The sequence below is a fragment of the Cottoperca gobio genome, chromosome 16, assembly GCF_900634415.1.
Source record: "Cottoperca gobio chromosome 16, fCotGob3.1, whole genome shotgun sequence".
Lineage (NCBI taxonomy): Eukaryota > Metazoa > Chordata > Actinopteri > Perciformes > Bovichtidae > Cottoperca > Cottoperca gobio.
Window position 1 is genome coordinate 20038258 of NC_041370.1, and position 22818 is coordinate 20061075.

The following is a 22818-nucleotide window of genomic DNA, read 5'->3' on the forward strand; positions in this document are numbered from 1 at the left end:
AAGAAGACTCTCTTGGCTAGCTAGCAGCTGTAGCCTAGTTGTACAATATAAATTCCACATTCGCACACAGCAGCTTAAAGCTAGAGTTGGTCATGTTAGCACTAACCCCTAACCCTAATCAAGAAACTAGCATATTCTTTGATTATCATTCATTAGCAAGCTAACCGCAGTGATGTAGCAAGCTGGTATCAGGCTCTATTTACGACACAACAACAAACATTAGCGTTTACAAAATCGGCTTTCATTCAAATATCGTAAGTTATGTGGGTTTTTCATTGTATGTAACTGAAAGCTGCTTCAAAGTACAGAATATGTATAATAAGCATAACTTTGATTATTTCGCTGTACTTCTAAACAAAGCAATAGGAGAAAAGATAAATTAATAATAGATATGTGGAACAGACAAAAATAGAGAATTTCCAATTATTGTTGAGGAATTTCAGATTTTGATTCCCAGCATCCCTCAGAGAGTGATGCAAGCCCCCCTCATAGAAGAGGGTACTGTAAGTAACACTATGGCCAAAGGTTGAAAGCAGAACATTTCCCATTTCTGTTCCAAGCATCAGTCAGTTGTGATTCAAAACACATTACTGGAAGCAGGTAAGTTCTGTCAGTCATGTTTTCAGTAAGTGAGAGTGAGATAAGTCTGGGATTTTGCTTTTTGTACAATATACTGTAGTTTAATTGATTGTTTGTGTCATCATCAGGTGCCATTATTGTTCTTTATATTCTTCATTATAACAAAGAGTGGAAGTATATTTTGTATAAGCATACGTTTGCATCGGCCTCTAGTCCCTGCACAAAGACACGTTATCAACACACTTAGGGTTAGCCAAATGATAAAAGTTTACCTATGAGTTTGGTGTGAGACAGTTAATGGAAACATGTCAATACACTGCCCAATATTCTTACACATGTTCACAAACAAAACACACCAAGGGTTGAATGATGACAAATAAATGGCACACAAACTGCACAAAACACCATTTCCAGAAAACGATGTGGGGATCTGCTAAAAACATTTATTGCTGGCAAACAAAAAGACAAGACTATGACGGGAACTGACACATTGGTTTTAGCCCAGTTCCATAATGAACGTACGTGTGGCTTTATGAATCCAAAGTAAAGATTGTGTATGCATATTTCTGTATTTGTGTCTACACACAGTTTTAGTCATGAATCTTCACTGAGTGTTATACAACTGGCCCCAGGTGACTACTATGTTAGTAGTGATTGTGAAGTTGGGGAATTTGCTTATTGCACAATATATTTGGATAAACTGAAGTTGCTAAAAAACCAAATAGTTAACAATAACTGATTACTAAATTGGTAATTTAATATTGCATGCTATGCGGGTTCTGCATTGATAAAATGCTTGAGAATTAAGAATAAGCAGAAACATTATGTTCTATGATATAAATGTATTTCAAAGCATAAAGAAGAAAATGTCCAAATGACCGTGGCTGAGAAATTTCCCATTTTCATTCCCAGCATCCCACCTTGACCCCATGATGCAAGCCCCTTCGTGAAAGCAGGTGCTTTCATTAATGAGGCAACAGAGGCCTCAGTGAGTATAAATACCAGCACATCTTACACACTCAACCATCAGACGGGTGAAGAAGTCTAAGGAGCTGACAAAAGTCAACACAAGAGTCAAAGATTTAACTTAAAGCAGTGAAACCCTCCTAAGATGAAGACATTCAGTGTTGCAGTTGCAGTGGCCGTCATGCTCACCTTTATCTGCATCCAGGAGAGCTCTGCTGTCCCTGTCACTGAAGTAAACTACTTTACTCATTTGATTAACTTAGTAACTGTTAATGTTTTGTCAAAATGCTAAAAAGTGTCTCCTACTGTAAATGTTGACAATTCATCAACAGGTGCAGGAGCTGGAGGAGCCAATGAGCAATGACAGTCCAGTTACTGAACATGAGGAGACATCAGTGGACTCATGGAAGGTATGTGAAGTTAACTGAAGGAATTTGGCCAAATACATTGAGAGAATTCAAATGTAAATAAATGTGTGTTTTCCCTACAAAGTGCCCTGATGCTCTCCATAGCAGGAGAGAGAATACACAGAGTGATGAGGCTGCAGACGAACACATTGCTCATGTCTTTTGTCTCTCACACAGATGCCGTACAACAACAGACAGAAGCGCGGTGTTAAGTGTAAATTTTGCTGCGGCTGTTGCACCCCCGGCGTCTGCGGATTGTGCTGCAGATTCTGAGGAATTCTGCTGCAACAAACACTAAATAATACTTTGTTCTGATTTTTGTCTTGAAGCAATTGTAGTTATGACATGTAAATGTTGAGGATGTTTCTGATTTGATCTTGCTGTAGTTTATGGCTGCATATGATGTGATTACATATGTTGCCAAGTGTCTGCATATACTAAAGTCTATGAACAAAAAATGTAACTGTGAATAGAATATAGTTTGGAAAAGTGTTGTTTGTGAATAAAAATTATTATCATAGTTCAACTTTCAAGGCTTTCTCTATTCTCTCAATTCTACAATACTCTGATATCCATCAGTGATTTAATATCGAGCCAGTTCATGAAAGCATACTGTACGTCTGATGATATAAATGTCATGTTTCCTGCAAACTTAGTAACAACTTATGCAGACAAGAATACTAATATATAGAAAGTATAAAAATCCAATCAAGCTCAATTTCAAACTTCACAGGCATAATAATAATAATAATAAATTGTATTTATAAGTGCACTATTCATTTGAGTAAACAAAGCTCAAAGTGCTACATTGACTGATAAATGGCACAATTAAATAAATGTAGGTTACTGTAATTTACCAACAACTCCATACTGTTATTCGTAAATAATAATTAATTTTAAAAAGTACGTATTGATAAGTTAGCAGAAACAATTAACTGTACAAAATAAATTACACATTTTCAACACATAAGCATCACATAGCATAGCCAGCTAGCACTACTGCTCCATGCCTCATTAAAGGTTATACATTAACTTGTTTGTTTGATAAAGAAGACTCTCTTGGCTAGCTAGCAGCTGTAGCCTAGTTGTACAATATAAATTCCACATTCGCACACAGCAGCTTAAAGTTAGAGTTGGTCATGTTAGCACTAACCCCTAACCCTAATCAAGAAACTAGCATATTCTTTGATTATCATTCATTAGCAAGCTAACCGCAGTGATGTAGCAAGCTGGTATCAGGCTCTATTTACGACACAACAACAAACATTAGCGTTTACAAAATCGGCTTTCATTCAAATATCGTAAGTTATGTGGGTTTTTCATTGTATGTAACTGAAAGCTGCTTCAAAGTACAGAATATGTATAATAAGCATAACTTTGATTATTTAGCTGTACTTCTAAACAAAGCAATAGGAGAAAAGATAAATTAATAATAGATATGTGGAACAGACAAAAATAGAGAATTTCCAATTATTGTTGAGGAATTTCAGATTTTGATTCCCAGCATCCCTCAGAGAGTGATGCAAGCCCCCCTCATAGAAGAGGGTACTGTAAGTAACACTATGGCCAAATGTTGAAAGCAGAACATTTCCCATTTCTGTTCCAAGCATCAGTCAGTTGTGATTCAAAACACATTACTGGAAGCAGGTAAGTTCTGTCAGTCATGTTTTCAGTAAGTGAGAGTGAGATAAGTCTGGGATTTTGCTTTTTGTACAATATACTGTAGTTTAATTGATTGTTTGTGTCATCATCAGGTGCCATTATTGTTCTTTATATTCTTCATTATAACAAAGAGTGGAAGTATATTTTGTATAAGCATACGTTTGCATCGGCCTCTAGTCCCTGCACAAAGACACGTTATCAACACACTTAGGGTTAGCCAAATGATAAAAGTTTACCTATGAGTTTGGTGTGAGACATTAATGGAAACATCTCAATACACTGCCCAATATTCTTACACATGTTCACAAACAAAACACACCAAGGGTTGAATGATGACAAATACATGGCACACGAACTGCACAAAACACCATTTCCAAAAAACGATGTGGGGATCTGCTAAAAACATTTATTGCTGGCAAACAAAAAGACAAGACTATGACGGGAACTGACACATTGGTTTTAGCCCAGTTCCATAATGAACGTACGTGTGGCTTTATGAATCCAAAGTACAGATTGTGTATGCATATTTCTGTATTTGTGTCTACACACAGTTTTAGTCATGAATCTTCACAGAGTGTTATACAACTGGCCCCAGGTGACTACTATGTTAATATTGATTGTGAAGTTGGGGATTTTGCTTAATTGCACAATATATTTGGATAAACTGAAGTTACTGAAAAACCAAATAGTTGGCAATAACTGATTTACTAAATTGGTCATTTAATATTGCATGCTATGCGGGTTCTGCATTGATAAAATGCTTGACAATTAAGAATAAGCAGAAACATTATGTTCTATGATATAAATGTATTTCAAAGCATAAAGAAGAAAATGTCCAAATGACCGTGGCAGAGAAATTTCCCATTTTCATTCCCAGCATCCCACCTTGACCCCATGATGCAAGCAGGTGCTTTCATTGATGAGGCAACAGAGGGCCTCAGTGAGTATAAATACCAGCACATCTTACACACTCAACCATCAGACGGGTAAAGAAGTCTAAGGAGCTGACAAGAGTCAACACAAGAGTCAAAGATTTAACTTAAAGCAGTGAAACCCTCCTAAGATGAAGACATTCAGTGTTGCAGTTGCAGTGGCCGTCGTGCTCACCTTTATCTGTATCCAGGAGAGCTCTGCTTTCCCTGTCACTGAAGTAAACACTTTACTCATTTGATTAACTTAGTAACTATTAATGTTTTGTCAAAATGCTAAAAAGTGTCTCCTACTGTAAATGTTGACAATTCATCAACAGGTGCAGGAGCTGGAGGAGCCAATGAGCAATGACAGTCCAGTTACTGAACATGAGGAGACATCAGTGGACTCATGGAAGGTATGTGACGTTAACTGAAGGAATTTAACACATATATTGAGAGAATTCAAATGACAGTAAATGTGTGTTTTCTCTACAAAGTGCCCTGATGCTCTCCATAGCAGGAGAGAGAATACACAGAGTGATGAGGCTGCAGACGAACACATTGCTCATGTCTTTTGTCTCTCACACAGATGCCGTACAACAACAGACAGAAGCGTGGTGCTGACTGTGTACGTTGCTGCGACTGTTGCGGCTTCAGCGGGTGCGGAGAGTGCTGCAGATTCTGAGGAATTCTGCTGCAACAAACACTAAATAATACTTTGTTCTGATTTTTGTCTTGAAGCAATTGTAGTTATGACATGTAAATGTGGAGGATGTTTCTGATTTGATCTTGCTGTAGTTTATGGCTGCATATGATGTGATTACATATTTTGCCAAGTGTCTGCATATACTAAAGTCTATCAACAATAAATGTAACTGTGAATAGAATATAGTTTGGAAAAGTGTTGTTTATGAATAAAAATTATTATCATAGTTCAACTTTCAAGGCTTTCTCTATTCTCTCAATTCTACAATACTCTGATATCCATCAGTGATTTAATATCGAGCCAGTTCATGAAAGCATAATGTACGTCTGATGATATAAATGTCATGTTTCCTGCAAACTTAGTAACAACTAATGCAGACAAGAATACTAATACATAGAAAGTATAAAAATCCAATCAAGCTCAATTTCAAACTTCACAGACATAATAATAATAATAATAATAATAATAATAATAATAATAATAATAATAATAAATTGTATTTATAAGTGCACTTTTCATTTGAGTAAACAAAGCTCAAAGTGCTACATTGACTGATAAATGGCACAATTAAATAAATGTAGGTTATTGTAATTTACCAACAACTCCATACTGTTATTTGTAAATTAATAATTAATTTTAAAAAGTTTGTATTGATAAGTTAGCAGAAACAATTAACAACTGTACAAAACAAATTACACATCTTCAACACATAAGCATCACATAGCATAGCCAGCTAGCACTACTGCTCCATGCCTCGTTGAAGGTTATACATTAACTCGATTGTTTGATAAAGAAGACTCTCTTGGCTAGCTAGCAGCTGTAGCCTAGTTGTACAATATAAATTCCACATTCGCACACAGCAGCTTAAAGTTAGAGTTGGTCATGTTAGCACTAACCCCTAACCCTAATCAAGAAACTAGCATATTATTTGATTATCATTCATTAGCAAGCTAACCGCAGTGATGTAGCAAGCTGGTATCAGGCTCTATTTACGACACAACAACAAACATTAGCGTTTACAAAATCGGCTTTCATTCAAATATCGTAAGTTATGTGGGTTTTTCATTGTATGTAACTGAAAGCTGCTTCAAAGTACAGAATATGTATATTAAGCATAACTTTGATTATTTCGCTGTACTTCTAAACAAAGCAATAGGAGAAAAGATAAATTAATAATAGATATGTGGAACAGACAAAAATAGAGAATTTCCAATTAATGTTGAGGAATTTCAGATTTTGATTCCCAGCATCCCTCAGAGAGTGATGCAAGCCCCCCTCATAGAAGAGGGTACTGTAAGTAACACTATGGCCAAATGTTGAAAGCAGAACATTTCCCATTTCTGTTCCAAGCATCAGTCAGTTGTGATTCAAAACACATTACTGGAAGCAGGTAAGTTCTGTCAGTCATGTTTTCAGTAAGTGAGAGTGAGATAAGTCTGGGATTTTGCTTTTTGTACAATATACTGTAGTTTAATTGATTGTTTGTGTCATCATCAGGTGCCATTATTGTTCTTTATATTCTTCATTATAACAAAGAGTGGAAGTATATTTTGTATAAGCATACGTTTGCATCGGCCTCTAGTCCCTGCACAAAGACACGTTATCAACACACTTAGGGTTAGCCAAATGATAAAAGTTTACCTATGAGTTTGGTGTGAGACGTTAATGGAAACATGTCAATACACTGCCCAATATTCTTACACATGTTCACAAACAAAACACACCAAGGGTTGAATGATGACAAATAAATGGCACACAAACTGCACAAAACACCATTTCCAGAAAACGATGTGGGGATCTGCTAAAAACATTTGTTGCTGGCAAACAAAAAGACAAGACTATGACGGGAACTGACACATTGGTTTTAGCCCAGTTCCATAATGAACGTACGTGTGGCTTTATGAATCCAAAGTAAAGATTGTGTATGCATATTTCTGTATTTGTGTCTACACACAGTTTTAGTCATGAATCTTCACTGAGTGTTATACAACTGGCCCCAGGTGACTACTATGTTAGTAGTGATTGTGAAGTTGGGGAAATTGCTTATTGCACAATATATTTGGATAAACTGAAGTTGCTAAAAAACCAAATAGTTGACAATAACTGATTACTAAATTGGTAATTTAATATTGCATGCTATGTGGGTTCTGCATTGATAAAATGCTTGAGAATTAAGAATAAGCAGAAACATTATGTTCTATGATATAAATGTATTTCAAAGCATAACAATAAAAGATTAAAAGTTGACGATTGATATGTTGAACAGAAAGAAGAAAATGTCCAAATGACAATGGGTGAGGAATTTCCCATTTTCATTCCCAGCATCCCACCTTGACCCCATGATGCAAGCCCCTTCATGAAAGCAGGTGCTTTCATTGATGAGGCAACAGAGGCCTCAGTGAGTATAAATACCAGCACATCTTACACACTCAACCATCAGACGGGTGAAGAAGTCTAAGGAGCTGACAAAAGTCAACACAAGAGTCAAAGATTTAACTTAAAGCAGTGAAACCCTCCTAAGATGAAGACATTCAGTGTTGCAGTTGCAGTGGCCGTCGTGCTCACCTTTATCTGTATCCAGGAGAGCTCTGCTGTCCCTGTCACTGAAGTAAACACTTTACTCATTTGATTAACTTAGTAACTGTTAATGTTTTGTCAAAATGCTAAAAAGTGTCTCCTACTGTAAATGTTGACAATTCATCAACAGGTGCAGGAGCTGGAGGAGCCAATGAGCAATGACAGTCCAGTTACTGAACATGAGGAGACATCAGTGGACTCGTGGAAGGTATGTGAAGTTAACTGAAGGAATTTGGCCAAATACATTGAGAGAATTTAAATGTAAATAAATGTGTGTTTTCCCTACAAAGTGCCCTGATGCTCTCCATAGCAGGAGAGAGAATACACAGAGTGATGAGGCTGCAGACGAACACATTGCTCATGTCTTTTGTCTCTCACACAGATGCCGTACAACAACAGACAGAAGCGCGGTGTTAAGTGTAAATTTTGCTGCGGCTGTTGCACCCCCGGCGTCTGCGGATTGTGCTGCAGATTCTGAGGAATTCTGATGCAACAACTTTTGCAAAATTCAGATGTTCCTAGATTTCATCTTGTGCTAAACATCTGATACTGCAGTTTATTATCACAATACACTTGAACGTCACTATGAAAGTGTTTGAAAGTGTTTTAATTACAAATATAAGTAAACCTTTTTCACAGAAGATATTTTGACATGTCTCAGTAGGAAAACCTGAATTATTGGCTGAATTCAATTTAGCTTCTTATTCTCCAGGCTCCTGGTGTGTTGTTGTGGGCTCACTGTCACACTTACTGGGACACGTGAATTGACAACTTTATTTTTATTTGTAACACCTGTGCTTTTCCTATTATGACAAGTAAAAATGTCTGTTGTGAAAAAAGCCTACTTGTATTTTATTTTTACATTCACAACATTTTGCAGCTGAGATCAAAAGAGAAGTGAGCACCATTCAAATTAAAAATGACTGTCGTAATGTGAAAGGACTAAACTGACAATTATTTTGATAACATGACTATAAACATATTACACTTAAGATATTTACACAGGGTTTTAATTACTAAAACTGAGGTAATGTAAAACATTTTTAAATGAACTCAAATACAGAATGTTTTAAGTTATTTTAGGTGAGACATTAAATCATTCTAATTAAAAATTTGGTCAAAATTTCAAATTGGTTATATTGTAAGAAAATGACTGTTGCAATATAAAAATAAATTTGATATGTATAGGTTTTTTCTTAAAAAGATTACAAAGTGATTTCCAGAAGGAAAGCCAGCAGATAAAAACCAGAAACAACAATACAACAACAACAACAACAACAACAACTATAAAATTCTAACATAAAAATACTGGAGGATTAGGTAAAGTTAAGAATATATAAAATGGTATAAAAAATGAGATGATAAAGCTCTGCAACATCAGAAAAATCAAAACTGGAGAACATCCCATTTCTATTCCTCTGGAATTTCCTATAACCATTCCCAGCATCACCCAGGGAGTGATGCAAGCCCATTCCTGGAGGCAAGTATGTACTGCCAGTGATGAAGCAACAGTGGCTTAAATAAATGCCGGCATGTTTTACACTCTCAGGGGGGGAACAACTCAAAAAGCTGACAAAAGTCACCAAATATCTCAAACAATATCTAAGTGATCTTGAAATAATTAACTATTATCTATTAACTAGATAACAAGTCAGCCCCTACTAAGATCTCCCTGCTAAAACATTTAGTTGCTGTTTTACTTACCTTTATTTGTATTTAGAAGAGCTCTGCCTTTACATTCACTGGAGTAAGAACATGACGTTGACTATTATCTATGAGCAATTCATTAACAGGACATTCAAAAGTTAATGTCACTGGATTAAGTCATGCTGAAGTTACTATGTACTTATATTTGGTACTGTACCTGAAGGTACTATTGGGGACCATCACATTCAGTTCGTCAAAATAATTTCATGTGATCAAGATGAGAAGTGTTTTGGATGAAGTGTCAATTTAAGATAAAAGCATTACACATTACCTCTGTGTACTGTACGAGCTTTAATTGCATACAATCAACTAGAACGGCACTCAGACAGCGCAGACCTCAGCCGAGGCCAACGGTGCATTTATTTTGCTCCTCGTATGGTCCCACTTCCCAGTTGGGAAGTCAATCTAGCGACTTTGGTTTGTTCATGGGCTTTTAGTCGTAATGTGGAAACACCATGGACGCTACAATGAAGACGTGTCGTAAGCCTGTTTTATTGTAGCATTCGTGTGACAACAAAGAACAAAAGGATGAGGTGAGCCATGAAATGTGTACCAAATATTTTGATGACTTTCTGAAATGTTGTTGCGACTTGAGGGGAACTACATTTTCCAATTATTCCAACACTACATGAACGCAGCATAAAAGTCTCGCAATGTTAACGAAACTGAAAATGAGTTTGTTTATCCGCCCCGTGATTCGGATCTGCTCCAATATTTAATGGGTTCTTCTTTGGCCCATGTTACACCCTTCTACCAAGTTTTATGAATATCCGGAAAGTAGTTTTTCTTTAATCCTGCTGACAAACAGACAAACAGACCAACAAACCGAACCAAAAAATAAATATATAATGTGTAAATAACACAAAACTATGAAGATAAGGAAGAGAGAGTGTAAGGGCATTACTCTCTGACAAATAGGGGATGCTGTAACTGACACGTTAATGTCTGCCACCACGTTGGCCAAATTACTGGGGTATTAAGGAAGTAACATCCTCCACTGGCCTCAAACAAACAACACTTACAGAGGCAACATCATTTTCCAAAGGGTGGTCTGCTGTCCCAAGTGCTAAACAGGCCCAGCTCAGCTCTGCTGTGCTTAGCTTGTTATCCAGTAGAGTGAAGGGAGGTATGGCATCTAGCCATGGTGGTATGCATGGTATTGTGTTACTTTCAGCATGGCTGGATCGCGCCTCACAATTATAATGACCACAAAGGTCAAATAAATGGTCTGGTGTTAACTAAGCGCAGAAATGATTAGGGAACACACAGACTCAGATAGACTCTGTGATAGGGCTATGAATGGTGAAAACAAAATACAGAGGGGTCAACATATTGCAAGTGACAAGCAGAACAATGGCGAACCTGTGGTTGCTATTTAAACCTATGTGATTACGATTTAATTACCCAGACACACACAGACGTGTATGTACACACATTTGCTCACAGTCACACATGCACAGACTACCAGTCTGGAGCCTGGCGGACTCCTGCTCTGATCCCACCCTCATGCAGCCTTGCAGGGGGCTAAGCGGCATGCCAGGCCTGCCTCTCGCCCAGACGGATGCCCGTTGCACGCCCCCATACCAACAGAGCTGCTGCCAAACCACACAAGGAGATAGTAAATGAGAGCAGAGGGTTCTGTTCAGCTTCCTCACACACACACACACCATGTGGTTTATTTTATCTGACTCATACCCACATACACACACACAAAACACAATGCAGGCAGGCAGGCAGCAATTAGGGGCCTGTTCATCGGTGAGCTACAGTATACTAGCTCTATAAATCTCCAAGCTAGCGTATTTAAACCGTACAAAGTGCTCCGGTGGTAAGCAGAAGAATTCACAGGATGTTACTGTTGTCGAGACGACGCTGGTACTTGAAACTCTACACATCTTCTGTCAGACTGAAAACTGATCTGTTCAGAATACACCTCGGCCCATGAAAGGAAAAACAAAACGTCTTTGTCCATCTCTTATTCTCTGTAACCATAGCAATTGAAGAAGATCAGCATATTCGATGACGTTAATGTACTTACATGATTCTTGTACTTTTGGAGTTGTATCTACATGGTTGAATGCACTTATTGTAAGCTGGTTTGGATGAAAGTTTCAGCTAAATAAATGTAATGTAATTTCTTGTCAATCCGTCCAATAGTTGTCAAGAAATTTCACTCAAGTACACACTGGCGCAAGAGGAAAAGTCAGAAACTCACCAACGTCATTAGGACACATCACCTGGGAACCATGAATGTTAAGATAATTGGACCAAAGTGGTGGACCAACCGACCGGACAGCAGACACGCTGCTCGCATGCATAAAACAAATGATTAAATCAAACGTTTCTTTTTTCCTGCACGAAATTAGACTATTTAATTTCCTTGAAAAGCCTATGAGTTAACTTTAATCTGTGGTTGGTAAAAAATAAAACATTTCACAGACTAATGTCTATAGTGAATGATGACTTGTGAGTAATACCTTTTTTAAATGAATATCTAACACTGTGGAATAGAACTCTGGAATTACTCTCTATTAATGTTGGATCCAAAGGGCCGCATAACATATACAAGTGCCTGTAATATCTCGTTTGACTGCAATTGTTTCAGACGCTTAACAGACAGATTAGTCATCACTTTCTACAGTTAATCACTTAAACCAACAACAGCAGAGAGCAAAGTGTGAACCAGAGGCTCCACCGCAGGTCACACTCCACGACAAAGGCTGGGAGCCATTCACACACACACACACACACACACACACACACACACACACACACACACACACACACACACACACACACACACACACTCGAAATCAAGGCTGGGAACCACTGACATGAGGTCAAGACCTCCCCTACAGCTGAGTTGATTAAACACGTTTCTACAACCCACACACTGCCCAATAAAATGTGTTGTGCTGAGGATGATGACTGCATTGCTCACACTGGGAGCATCACTGGCTCCAGCCTTCCCAGAGATCCGAGCGAGACTGAGGTACAACACCCGGCAGCAGCGGCTCCACTTCCACCTACTTGCCTTGAGGGAGCAATCAACCCGGCTTCTTATAAGGAGGATAATGCCTGTTTGTACATGTGTGTATATGTATGAATGAATATTTCCTCCGCAGACCCTCCAAGTGGAGGCAAAGGTTGCTTCGGAACCATGGCACTCCATAATCCGGCCTTGAATGAAGGCGTGGGGGGGGGGGGGGATAAACATTCCTGGACAATGAGACCCTCCTTTACCCCCTGCTGTGCTCATACCCACTTAAAATCTGCTTACCCACAATGCAACAGTTGGCTCAAGTGAATAGCCCCCCTGGAACCAGCGCAGTGCCACTACAGAATAACACAGCCCCGCTCCTAGAAGCCACAAGTGTCAGCTATGGCTCTGATACAACCCTTCTGGGCCCTTACTGAGCACATTATATCCAATTCCGCAGGTCTTAATATACTTTATTAAGACCTGTTTCCGATTAATTCTCCCTTGAAAGCGGTAGTAACACGGCTACTAGGCACATATAAAAATTGAATGAATGGAGTGACGCTGCCAAAGAGTCAGACGGGGGAAAATAGGAATCCTTGTGGATTTGTCCTCACCAGCTGGCTCTTGAGCCCAATATAATGGTGGTGCCCATGGCTCTCAGAGCACCAGTAAGACGGAATATTTGCCCGGCCTATAATATGTTTAAGGTGCGCAGTATGATTGAGTTCAGGTCATAAAGCCCTTGCGTGCCACATCCTGAGAGGAAGGACAGAGCTGCTCTGCTGCGCCTATATTCCCCTCAAGTGAACAGGGACAATGGCTTTGTGTTTGGATCCCAATGTGAAAGAAAAAGCCAGGCATTTCAGAGGATTGTGGGGTTAAATAAGCCAAAAAAAATACTTACGGTACCTATGGTAATAGATGGTGATAAAAAATTCCCATGCCCTCAATACACCTGCTGTTATGAGGCCCAACCGCAGAAACACTGCCACAACAAGTGACTCATAAATATTCCCCAACTTGTCAAATCAAGCACAGCATGGTGATATTAATGTGCAAGGTGAGCACTAAGAACATTAATCTTTCTCACTTCCTGTCCAGCAGGTGAGGGACATGTGGAAGGGCTAAATGACTGATTGTCATGTATTGTACAGCTCAGGATATTTTTACTGTTTCCCGTTTCAAAAGTCTCTGCAGAAAAGCAAATAACTGTCACAGACAATTTGCTTTTATTGAAGAACATATTTATTTTTGGGATTAACTTGTAACCTAGCAACTCCAAAAGGAAGCCCCAAATTTGCACTGACAGTTGACTTTGGATTGCATTTTTGCAATTAGGAGCGAGTTTAGTAATAAAAGTCACCCATTAATGTCACCATTTAGCGGGCTTGTACACACCATGATGGCTAACATATGGCAAAGTTGTTCAGAATATTAAGACGTGCTCGTGCTTTGACACCGCTATGTTCCTACTCGTTGCTGTTTCGGCCCCTGCCAAACACCATTGCTAACCCGCATGAAGATTAATGATTCCAAGATTTCCCTCAACTCTAAGGGCAAGCTATGGCTCATTATACAGTTATTAAAAACTGCAAATTATTGAAACATTTATTATCCCAGGCAATCTCATTTGCCACACCAATGTCATAACTTCCATTTCTGCCATCTGCATTAGAATGAATGTGTCACATGTGCCACACTCACTGGAGGCTACAGTATATGTGAATGTAGAGTAGAGGTCCCTGAACCTTTAAGTCTTTGCATTCAAGTCATAAGTCTTGAGTTTTTATATTACAGGTCATTGAGCAGACAGTCTTATCCAGAGTGACTTACAGTGAACCCCAGGGTTAAGTGTCTTGCTCAGGGGCACAATGGTGGCAGCCCTGGTATTGAACTCAAAACCATCTGGTGTTGTATTTGGTAGCTGTACCACCAGACCACTAGGACTATCACCAGTTTTAAGTCATAAACTCTTCAGTTTTATTGACAATCGACAATCTGTTTTTTGTTGAGCACTGCATAGTTTTATGCAAACAAAATTATCTTTGGTATAATTCTTTTGCGCACTGGCTCTCAGTAAGGTGATGTATACTGTATCCGTCCAGTAGTTGACACCATGCATCGAGGGTGCAAAAAGTGATTCAATGGATTTGAATATATGTCAGAAAAAAACATGTTAGTTGCTATTAAATATTCTTATGTGTATGCAAACCATTTGCTTCAGATCTATGTTGAGTTCATTGAATCGCTTTGTATACTATTGATGCTTGGCGTCCATTGCAGTGGACAAAAACAAACATTACTTATTACTTTGTCATCTGATAATTCATGCATGAAAAGTTAAAGGTTCAAGTCCAAGTTGAGTTGCAAGTCTGGTTTTCTCAAATCTCAAATTTTTGAGTTGAGTCTTAAGTCATCGGCTTTGTGACTCGAGTCCACACCTCGGGTGTGTAGCCTACAATAGATGCATTTACGTGACATAACAACCTGCTTTAAAAGAACAGATTGACATCAGTGATCTATACAGTGTAGAGCCCACTGGGTCATATCCTGTTAGTGGTTTCACTTGTTGTGCCTTTGAAGCATGCTTTAATAATAGGACCCAACAGAACTAATGAAACTGCTGTCTGTCAGATTAAAAGGGAGCTTCAGTCTCAGCCACCTAACCACATTCAGCACAAACAGTAAAACACGGGCACACACTGAAGCAAGGGTGCAACACGTACAGTTTCCAGAAGTGGTTTACACAGGGAGGACCGTTCCTTCTGATGTGTGGATGACTGCTTACCCTCTTAACAACACTAAGAATACCATCAGTGTCCTGTTTCTCACAGCAGTAGAAAAAAAAATGAGTGGATTGATGTCGAAGGGGAAAGGTGAGGGGAAGTAAAGAGACCCATTCCTTTAAAATGTGCAATGTGATTCTCTTTGTACGCCTTTTTTTTCCATTGTGGACGCTGCAATGTGTGCTGTAGTGGTGGTCTTGTGCTTAATGAATCCACTTCAGTGCAGTTCCTCTCCGTAAGGCTTTAGGTTTAATCCCTCAGTCTGGAGCAGTGATAGTCTGGCCCAGGGGATGACATCTGTGAATCGTTCATTAACTTGTAACCAGCAGCAGATGTCTTCAAAAACAACTCACAACATCTACGCCTTATTCCTTTCTCTGCAACAGTCATTTTTGCTTTGCTTCATTCCCCAGTTGGCTCATCTGGCTACATTTTGTCATTTTGTATTGTAATATTTTAAAATAATGTGCAATGTTGTGACAATAATGTAACGCAGCTGACAATATGTGTTAAAAGGTTATCAGAGAAGTCAAACAAATAACAAAAAGCTCATTTAAATTGTTCAACTCCCTCATTACTTGGTCTAGACACACATTTCATTTATTATCTATTTTAAATATGCAACCTTTTCTGTTCTTCACCACATTTCCTATTTTCCTTAAGCATATGTGATAATGAGATGGTCAACGTTCATGTATAGTAGACCTACGTGGCTAGCTGCACACTGAGCTAACTACCTAACTGAAGCTTTCATCATAAAACTACACCAGCCAGTAATGTTAATCATTCATACACTGCATACTGCTGCAGCATCACTAGATTAACTCTGGTAACAGTGGCGAGCAAACACAAATAACTTACCTAGTTAATGTTACTCAGCAATTCAAAGACATCATGCTTCCATCTTCATAATTATCTTCAGATGCATGTCTCTCTTGTTTTCAGCAACAGCCCATTTACCCTCTTTGACCTGAGCTGACCTTCTTGGGGAAAAATATTTAATGAAATATTTAACATTTTGCTGTTGAGTTTGCATACATACGAGCAGCCCTTAATTGCTAAAGTTAGACCAAATTAATTTAAATTAATAATCCATTTATTTTTATAATATATGCTGAGCACCTAATTGCCCCTTAGGGACGAATAAAGTTTTTATTAGACTTTAAATGAACTGAATTGTATTCTAAGGTTGACCATGCTTCTCACTGTCATATGTTTGCTGTAACGTTATTATTATTATAATTATAATAATAATAATAATTATTATTATTATTATTAGTAGTAGTAGTAGTAGTAGTAGTAGTAGTAGTAGTAGTAGTAGTCGTATAATTTGGTTGTTCTTTGAACAGGGGTGAACACTTAAAATAAAAGGTCCTTTTTCAAAATCAACCCGGTTTACTTTGGACATGGGCTTTTTGTTAACTTACACTGACAATGTGCATTTTTTTAATTTTCTTCATATTTATAATTTATAACAATTAACACATATAAAATATGTTTGTGGTTAGATACATTACCATGTTTTACCATTCAGGTATATGCTGATGGTTTGACACCTAGAATCGGGACCTTTTTCAGGTTAGTGCAAAACCCCTTAAAGATTTGTTGGCGTGTCCCTATTAAGCTACTGTACGTGGCTTATTATTCTTTATATTAATTTATTTTTTTTACTTAAACCTTTAACTTCATTTTGTCAATTTCGGGGCACCAGAGCGCTAATGTCACTCGGTTGAAGTGTTAAACTGTGAAAATGAATGGCCTCCTGTGTAACAACATGCCGTGCCACTTTGAACACCTGTGAAAGATGTTCAGGCCCTTAAAACTCCTCTGTATTAGGCCTCAAGAGTGACACGGAGCATATAAAAAGCTTCCCTATGGAAATATCATGTGTGATTCCAGGGGGTTATCCAGAGCAGGAAGACTGTGGTCTGTGTCTCCCAGGATGATATGTGACACAGAGTGATGATTCATCTGCTACTGTGCATCCTTAAGCTGTCCGGCAGATTCAGCTTTTTTCTCTTTCGGGACAATGATTATACAGTGTGGATCTGGATCTGCTAAATTAGCCGTGGCTTTCATTAAAACATTTTCTCTTTGCCCGTGAACCAGGCAGATTTAGCCTAGAGACGACTTCTTTCTTTAATGTGTTTATTTGATGTTTTGAGGACCACAAAAGTGAATAAGTGCAACATGCATCACATAAAGAGGTGATCGAATGTGTGTGCGTGATGAAGGGCGAGTGCCGCAGCCAAATCCATGTTGTCAGGGCATTACGGTACGATGTTGGAAATGAACAAGCCACCAACGGCATGCACTGGGTTTTGTACCATTCATGTATATACGTCATAGTGAATTACACACCCTTAACAGTGCCGTCATGCTGTTAAGGCCCAATCGACCATATCCAATCCTTTGGCTGGAGGTAGCACTTGTGTCATGCAGTTCAACATGATGGATTTCACAAATGTTTTTGAAATCACATAATTGTACAGTGAAGTGAGACAAGGAAACAGCAGTTTCGGAGTTTAGCCACATATATTATAGCCATAGACAATAATGAAAGGCTTCATCATACAGTCACATGAAATGTATTTTAATAAAACACAATGTACACTTATGCAGTCCTATGACCATACATTTGCTGGATCCTAATAATTAAACCTAGAATACGTCAAAGCATAGTTTTGTTCTTAGCTCTTTTTCTTTTTCTTTAAAACATTGAAATCAGTAGATGAGGTCAAAATGAATGTAATACAACACTTTGTGTGACATCAGACAAAAACCTTCTCCACGTGTTAAAGATATGCACTGTTATAAGGAACTCAAAGAATATTTCAGCATATAAGAGTAACAGTATGAGGCAAAAGTTCTCACTGAACAAAAGAAAATACAAAATAGAATTAATAAATAAATCAAATATATACCATATAAATGAAATAGCTATGTGGCGGCTATGTTTATTATTTGTTTTTTAATCATTTTAATCTGTAGCTTGGTATTACAACCTTTTTATCTCTAAAACATTTAGAACGGTGAACAAGTCAATACTGAAAATACAGTAATAAGCTTTCATAATTAGATAAACTATGTACACATGAGTCTGTTGCCATGCTAGTCGAACAACTACATTTCTTTTTTTTATCCACACTATACAGTTAGAGCATAAAGCGGTCTGAACGTAAACAGTTTGTGCTGAGAATAAAATACTTTGCAACTATGCATGGTAATTTCTTTAATATTACTCTCAAAAATGTACATAACATAAAGGCCACACATGGGAACGCTCCGTCTCCATTTAGAGGGGAAAGTGAGGGTAATTTTGACATAAATATATAGGAACAAAAAACAGTCTCTTTCAGTTCAAGATGCCATTTTCTTGTCCATCAGCATCATTTGCTTCAGCCGAATCTCCTTTGTCTCTTCATCCTCCCTCTTTTTTTCAACCGCCCCGGTCCAAAACCCCCCACTCCCACGAGCAGTTTAGCTTGCCAACTCCCTCACTACCTCTCCTATCCACCTCCCTCTATCTGGCTCTCCCGTCTCTCTGGTTGCCCCTCCGTTTTCCATCACCCTGCACGGTTAATGACATTGTTAATGACGGGAAATGAGTACGGTAATGTCAACTGTAAAGGTCCACAAGGCAAGGGGTGGGGCTGAGAGAACAGAGTCACCTGGCTGATCACTGCAGCAGGGGGGGGGAGGCAGAGGCATGAAGCTTGTGTTTAGTGTATTGATACCGATATCGCACGTTAGACATATATTTTTTGTAGTGACGGACTTGTGAGTCATGGTTATGTCCTGGGGTGCAGGGGGGTGAGGTGGGGAGGCGGTGGGGTTCGTGATAGTCGTCGATCAGAATATGGGTGCAGCAGCGGCTAGCAGCTTTGCGTTGGTTTCTTTGTTCAATGGGAAGTCCGTAGTTTCAGGCCTCACTGGCTGGTGCGCGCAGAGGCCAAGTGGTCGCTGTGCTGGTTCTGGGCCCGAAACCGCAGCCTCTGCTTGTTCTTCTTCTTTGGTTCTTTGGTTCGGTGCTTCCCTGAGCCACCTGGGAACGAAGGGAGAAAAAGAGAGAAATGGTTATCCCTTTAATCAGTGCGACTCACACTTGTTAGACTCTCCAAGTAACGGCTATCCTGTGTTTCGTACAACCTCAAGTCAAACTCCTTCTACTCAATTTAATGAGATCTGTTTCTTGAGCAAATGTTACATGATGACTGAGGTTGGATTACCAGCCGAGCAAAGCTGCCAACTGCCCTGGGGCTCCAGACACTCAGGGGCCCTGGAGGCCAAAGGTTGCCTATGTGACAATTACTTTGTGGAAACTTGATTAATTGTAAATCAGTTCGAAACACAATATGAACTAAAATGGTAAATGCCCTAAAAAATGTGTGGCTAGGAGTGCTTCCGGGAATCAAATAGAGTTTGTTTAGCTGCTGTTTGGATAAGAATACATGTAGACACATAAATCACAAGAAAACTTTGTGGTACTCTCTTTTTAAACAATGCCTTTATTGTAATGGGATAGTCATGTTAGACCTAAAAACAAACTCTGATGCATTTTGGCATCAAGCTTTCATCAGGGTGTCAAACCATGCCCTAAAGTGACCCTGCGGCCACATCTTATAGAGGGCCCCTGTGTCAACAATAGGTTTCTCTTTAATATTTTAGGCATACAATGTGTGTTTAATCAAAATATTGCAATCCTACTAAAAGCGAACCATGGGCACGGTTAGGTTCCAGTTTAGGAATATTGGTTCCATGTAATCCACTAAACTTGAATTCCTATAAATTCTCATCTTTTTGGACACATATGTGTGTTAGCTGAGTCCATATAGAGAAGCTCTGAGGCCTCCATATGAAAAAAGAATCCAAAATGTCAGCATTTATCAGGTATTTTGTTTGTGAAAAGATCCATGCAGTCCCACACAGCGAAACAGTTACTTCACATAGCCTCATTGACCTGGCCTTACTATAAAGAGATTGTTGGCAACTGTGTGGTGCTGCACTAAGCATATTTGCTTTTAGTGCACCAGGGCAGGGCTGTTGTACGAGTGACTGCACTCATCCGTCAGACTCAAATTCGGGAAAGTTTTTCAATGTTATGTTCATCTGGTCAGAATATGTCCTGGCAAACAACCACTGACGCAACATATTGAAGGTAGCAAAGGACTGCTTTTCAAGCAACAGATTAATGACCTGTGAGCTCCACTTCTATTGATTTTACTGTAAAACGGTAGTATGTAAAAACACAGTCATGAAACAGACTGCTGTGGAATGGATTATGTGAATCCAACCTGCTTATTTTGGGATGGAGTACTCAGGATTTGGGGCTTGAGCTTGGATTTGATTACACCGTCCAAGAGTTCGGAAAAATTTAAAAAGGTGATGGAATAGGAAGATCTTTTTATTTGATTTTAACTACAAGCTGCTGAAAAGAATCAAAGTGTGCTTGTAATATTGATATGGCTCGTAAAGATTCCGAAAAGGCCCTGCAATGTCTTACAAGTTCTGCAACTGTTGTCAATGAAAAAGGTTGCATTACATAAAGAAGTCAACTTTATATGAGGGAACACATATCAGGATTTGGTTTACTCCAACCCCAAACTAATGTCTATTTAGCCCAACACTTTTCACTGTCACTGTAATAGAGAGAGGAGATAAGTATGGGAAATTGCATAACTCTCTTTTCCAAGTTGGAAAGGTCCCCCAGCCCAAGGTTAATCCATCCCAGGTTTCACAGGGATGGGCAAAGCATGCTGGGAACTGACTTCCTGCTCTCATGGAAGCTTGTGTGGTGGAGATTCAGCACCCACGGCTCTCTGTCACAGAGCAAACTCTGGCTACCGAACCGCAAGGCAACAATCTGGCTGCCAAGGCCACAAATAAGATAACGAGGTGTGTGTGCGAGATGTATGTGTGCGAGGGGGAGTGAGTGTGAGGGAATTTAAGGGAAAAGAAAATCTAATGGGGGGAAAAGTGGAGTAAGGCTTGGATGATGAGACGCTATCTGGATCCTGATCTAGAACACAAAGAAACAAGCCACGCTATGGTTCGCTGAGGGGGGAAGCACAGGAAAACGTGGTTGAAAAACAAGTTGTGTCGTTTCGTTGCCTGATTCTCGTTCTTATTACTGCACTTGTTCAAGCTTTTTCTCTCACGAAAAATAGGTAACAGTGTTTAACAGTGTTAAATGTCGCATTATCTATAATTGCCTTCCTATATGTGCTGGCATTGCGGTGACATTTTAAGCACCCCTACAAAAGACCTATTTCCTATTCTCAGGGCTACACTGTGAGGTAGATTTGAAAATATTCACTCGTTTAAGCCGACACGCATGAGAACGCAAGATATTGCTCTGCTAATAGGGTCTCCCAATGAATAATACAGATGCATGCAAACATCAAACCATCTCAGAGCTATTTCCTGCAATTAATTTAATCTTGTTATTTTGAGTCACATTTCCAATCTGAGCCATGGCAATAAAGTTTCTCGCACAAAGCTCCCAGTTAAAATCACCCTTTGAAAACAACTTTAACATCTCTTCCATCAAAATCTCATGGCCTTCAATTGAAAAATATTACCATGACTTTGTACACTTGCTTAGCTGATGCCACTTTAGATTTTTTGCATGACTTACGGTATGATAATGTTTGTTAAAGTACTGTAAATCTGGAGCTGAACGGCATTTGGCCTATAGGTTTGTTTTCCTAATTGCTCTTTAAAGAGGTAATTTTCATTCAAAACAGTGTTGCTAGGTGCCTGATAAACACGGCAATCAACTCAAGACAAATTACATTTGACAGCAATAAAGTACATGTGCAGCATTAAACTCCCTCTGCAACGGGCAAAGACTTCGTGGGCCATTTCTTGGACGCAGGGCAGCATTTAAACTGAAAAAGCCTGCATTTACTGCAATTGCTTGAAACACAAATACATATGTGAGAGTTAGGTTAAAAAGTACTTTTCCTGGCTAGTTCAGGACTGGGCAGAGAGTTTTGCTCGCTTATAACACACATAGGCACACACACGAAAGTGCAGAAAAGAAACAAATTCAGCAGCTGCACGTGCAGACTGAGCTCAAAAGGTCTAATATGCTGATAGATTTCATAGGTACACTGGTTAGTCATCTTACATTGATAAGACAACTTTAAAGCTTTGGATTTAAACGTAAGCCAATCATATCACTTCACCCCTTCCTTCTTTGCTTCTATGCTATTTTTTCAGTATTTTCAAAACTGAGCCAAAAAAATTGCTAAACTCACATTTGGATTTTTTCCTAGCTGGAAATGATAAATATTCATTTTGATTAACCAATACCTTGCTTTTATACATAGCTAAATAACGCAGTAGCTAAACCATGAAATGATAAAGAAAAAATGACGCTAACTCCTGCTAAAGGAAACTAGCTTGATGTTAGCATGTATCAATAGCTCAGCTTTTGACTTTAGTCTAATTTATGTGATTTGCTGTAGTTAAGTTACCTTAAAATGACATATTCAAACGTATTAGGTTACGAATTGATCTATTATATTGA

The 22818-nt window shown here is 38.8% G+C and overlaps 4 protein-coding genes across 4 annotated transcripts in view; 3 read left to right on the plus strand and 1 right to left on the minus strand.

Moving 5' to 3' along the window:
* Positions 1–1620: 1620 nt before the first annotated feature.
* Positions 1621–2308, plus strand: LOC115020904 (hepcidin-like). Its single transcript, XM_029450963.1, has 3 exons — positions 1621–1777; positions 1878–1955; positions 2130–2308. The coding sequence occupies exons 1-3, from the start codon at positions 1691–1693 to the stop codon at positions 2223–2225; spliced, it is 261 nt and encodes an 86-aa protein (XP_029306823.1). The 5' UTR covers positions 1621–1690; the 3' UTR covers positions 2226–2308.
* Positions 2309–4605: 2297 nt separating this feature from the next.
* On the plus strand, positions 4606–5318 carry LOC115021356 (hepcidin-like). Its single transcript, XM_029451760.1, has 3 exons — positions 4606–4764; positions 4864–4941; positions 5115–5318. Exons 1-3 carry the CDS (start codon positions 4678–4680, stop codon positions 5208–5210), a joined length of 261 nt encoding a protein of 86 aa, XP_029307620.1. The 5' UTR covers positions 4606–4677; the 3' UTR covers positions 5211–5318.
* A 2364-nt stretch (positions 5319–7682) lies between these two features.
* LOC115021357 (hepcidin-like) lies at positions 7683–8439 on the plus strand. Its single transcript, XM_029451761.1, has 3 exons — positions 7683–7839; positions 7939–8016; positions 8191–8439. Exons 1-3 carry the CDS (start codon positions 7753–7755, stop codon positions 8284–8286), a joined length of 261 nt encoding a protein of 86 aa, XP_029307621.1. The 5' UTR covers positions 7683–7752; the 3' UTR covers positions 8287–8439.
* Positions 8440–17808: 9369 nt separating this feature from the next.
* rspo2 (R-spondin 2) overlaps positions 17809–22818 on the minus strand; it is a 58151-nt gene continuing 53141 nt past the window's right edge. Inside the window, exon 5 of the mRNA XM_029451844.1 lies at positions 17809–19329. Coding sequence (XP_029307704.1) covers positions 19214–19329 — 116 coding nt within the window. The 3' untranslated portion in view covers positions 17809–19213. The remainder of the gene's footprint in view (positions 19330–22818) is intronic.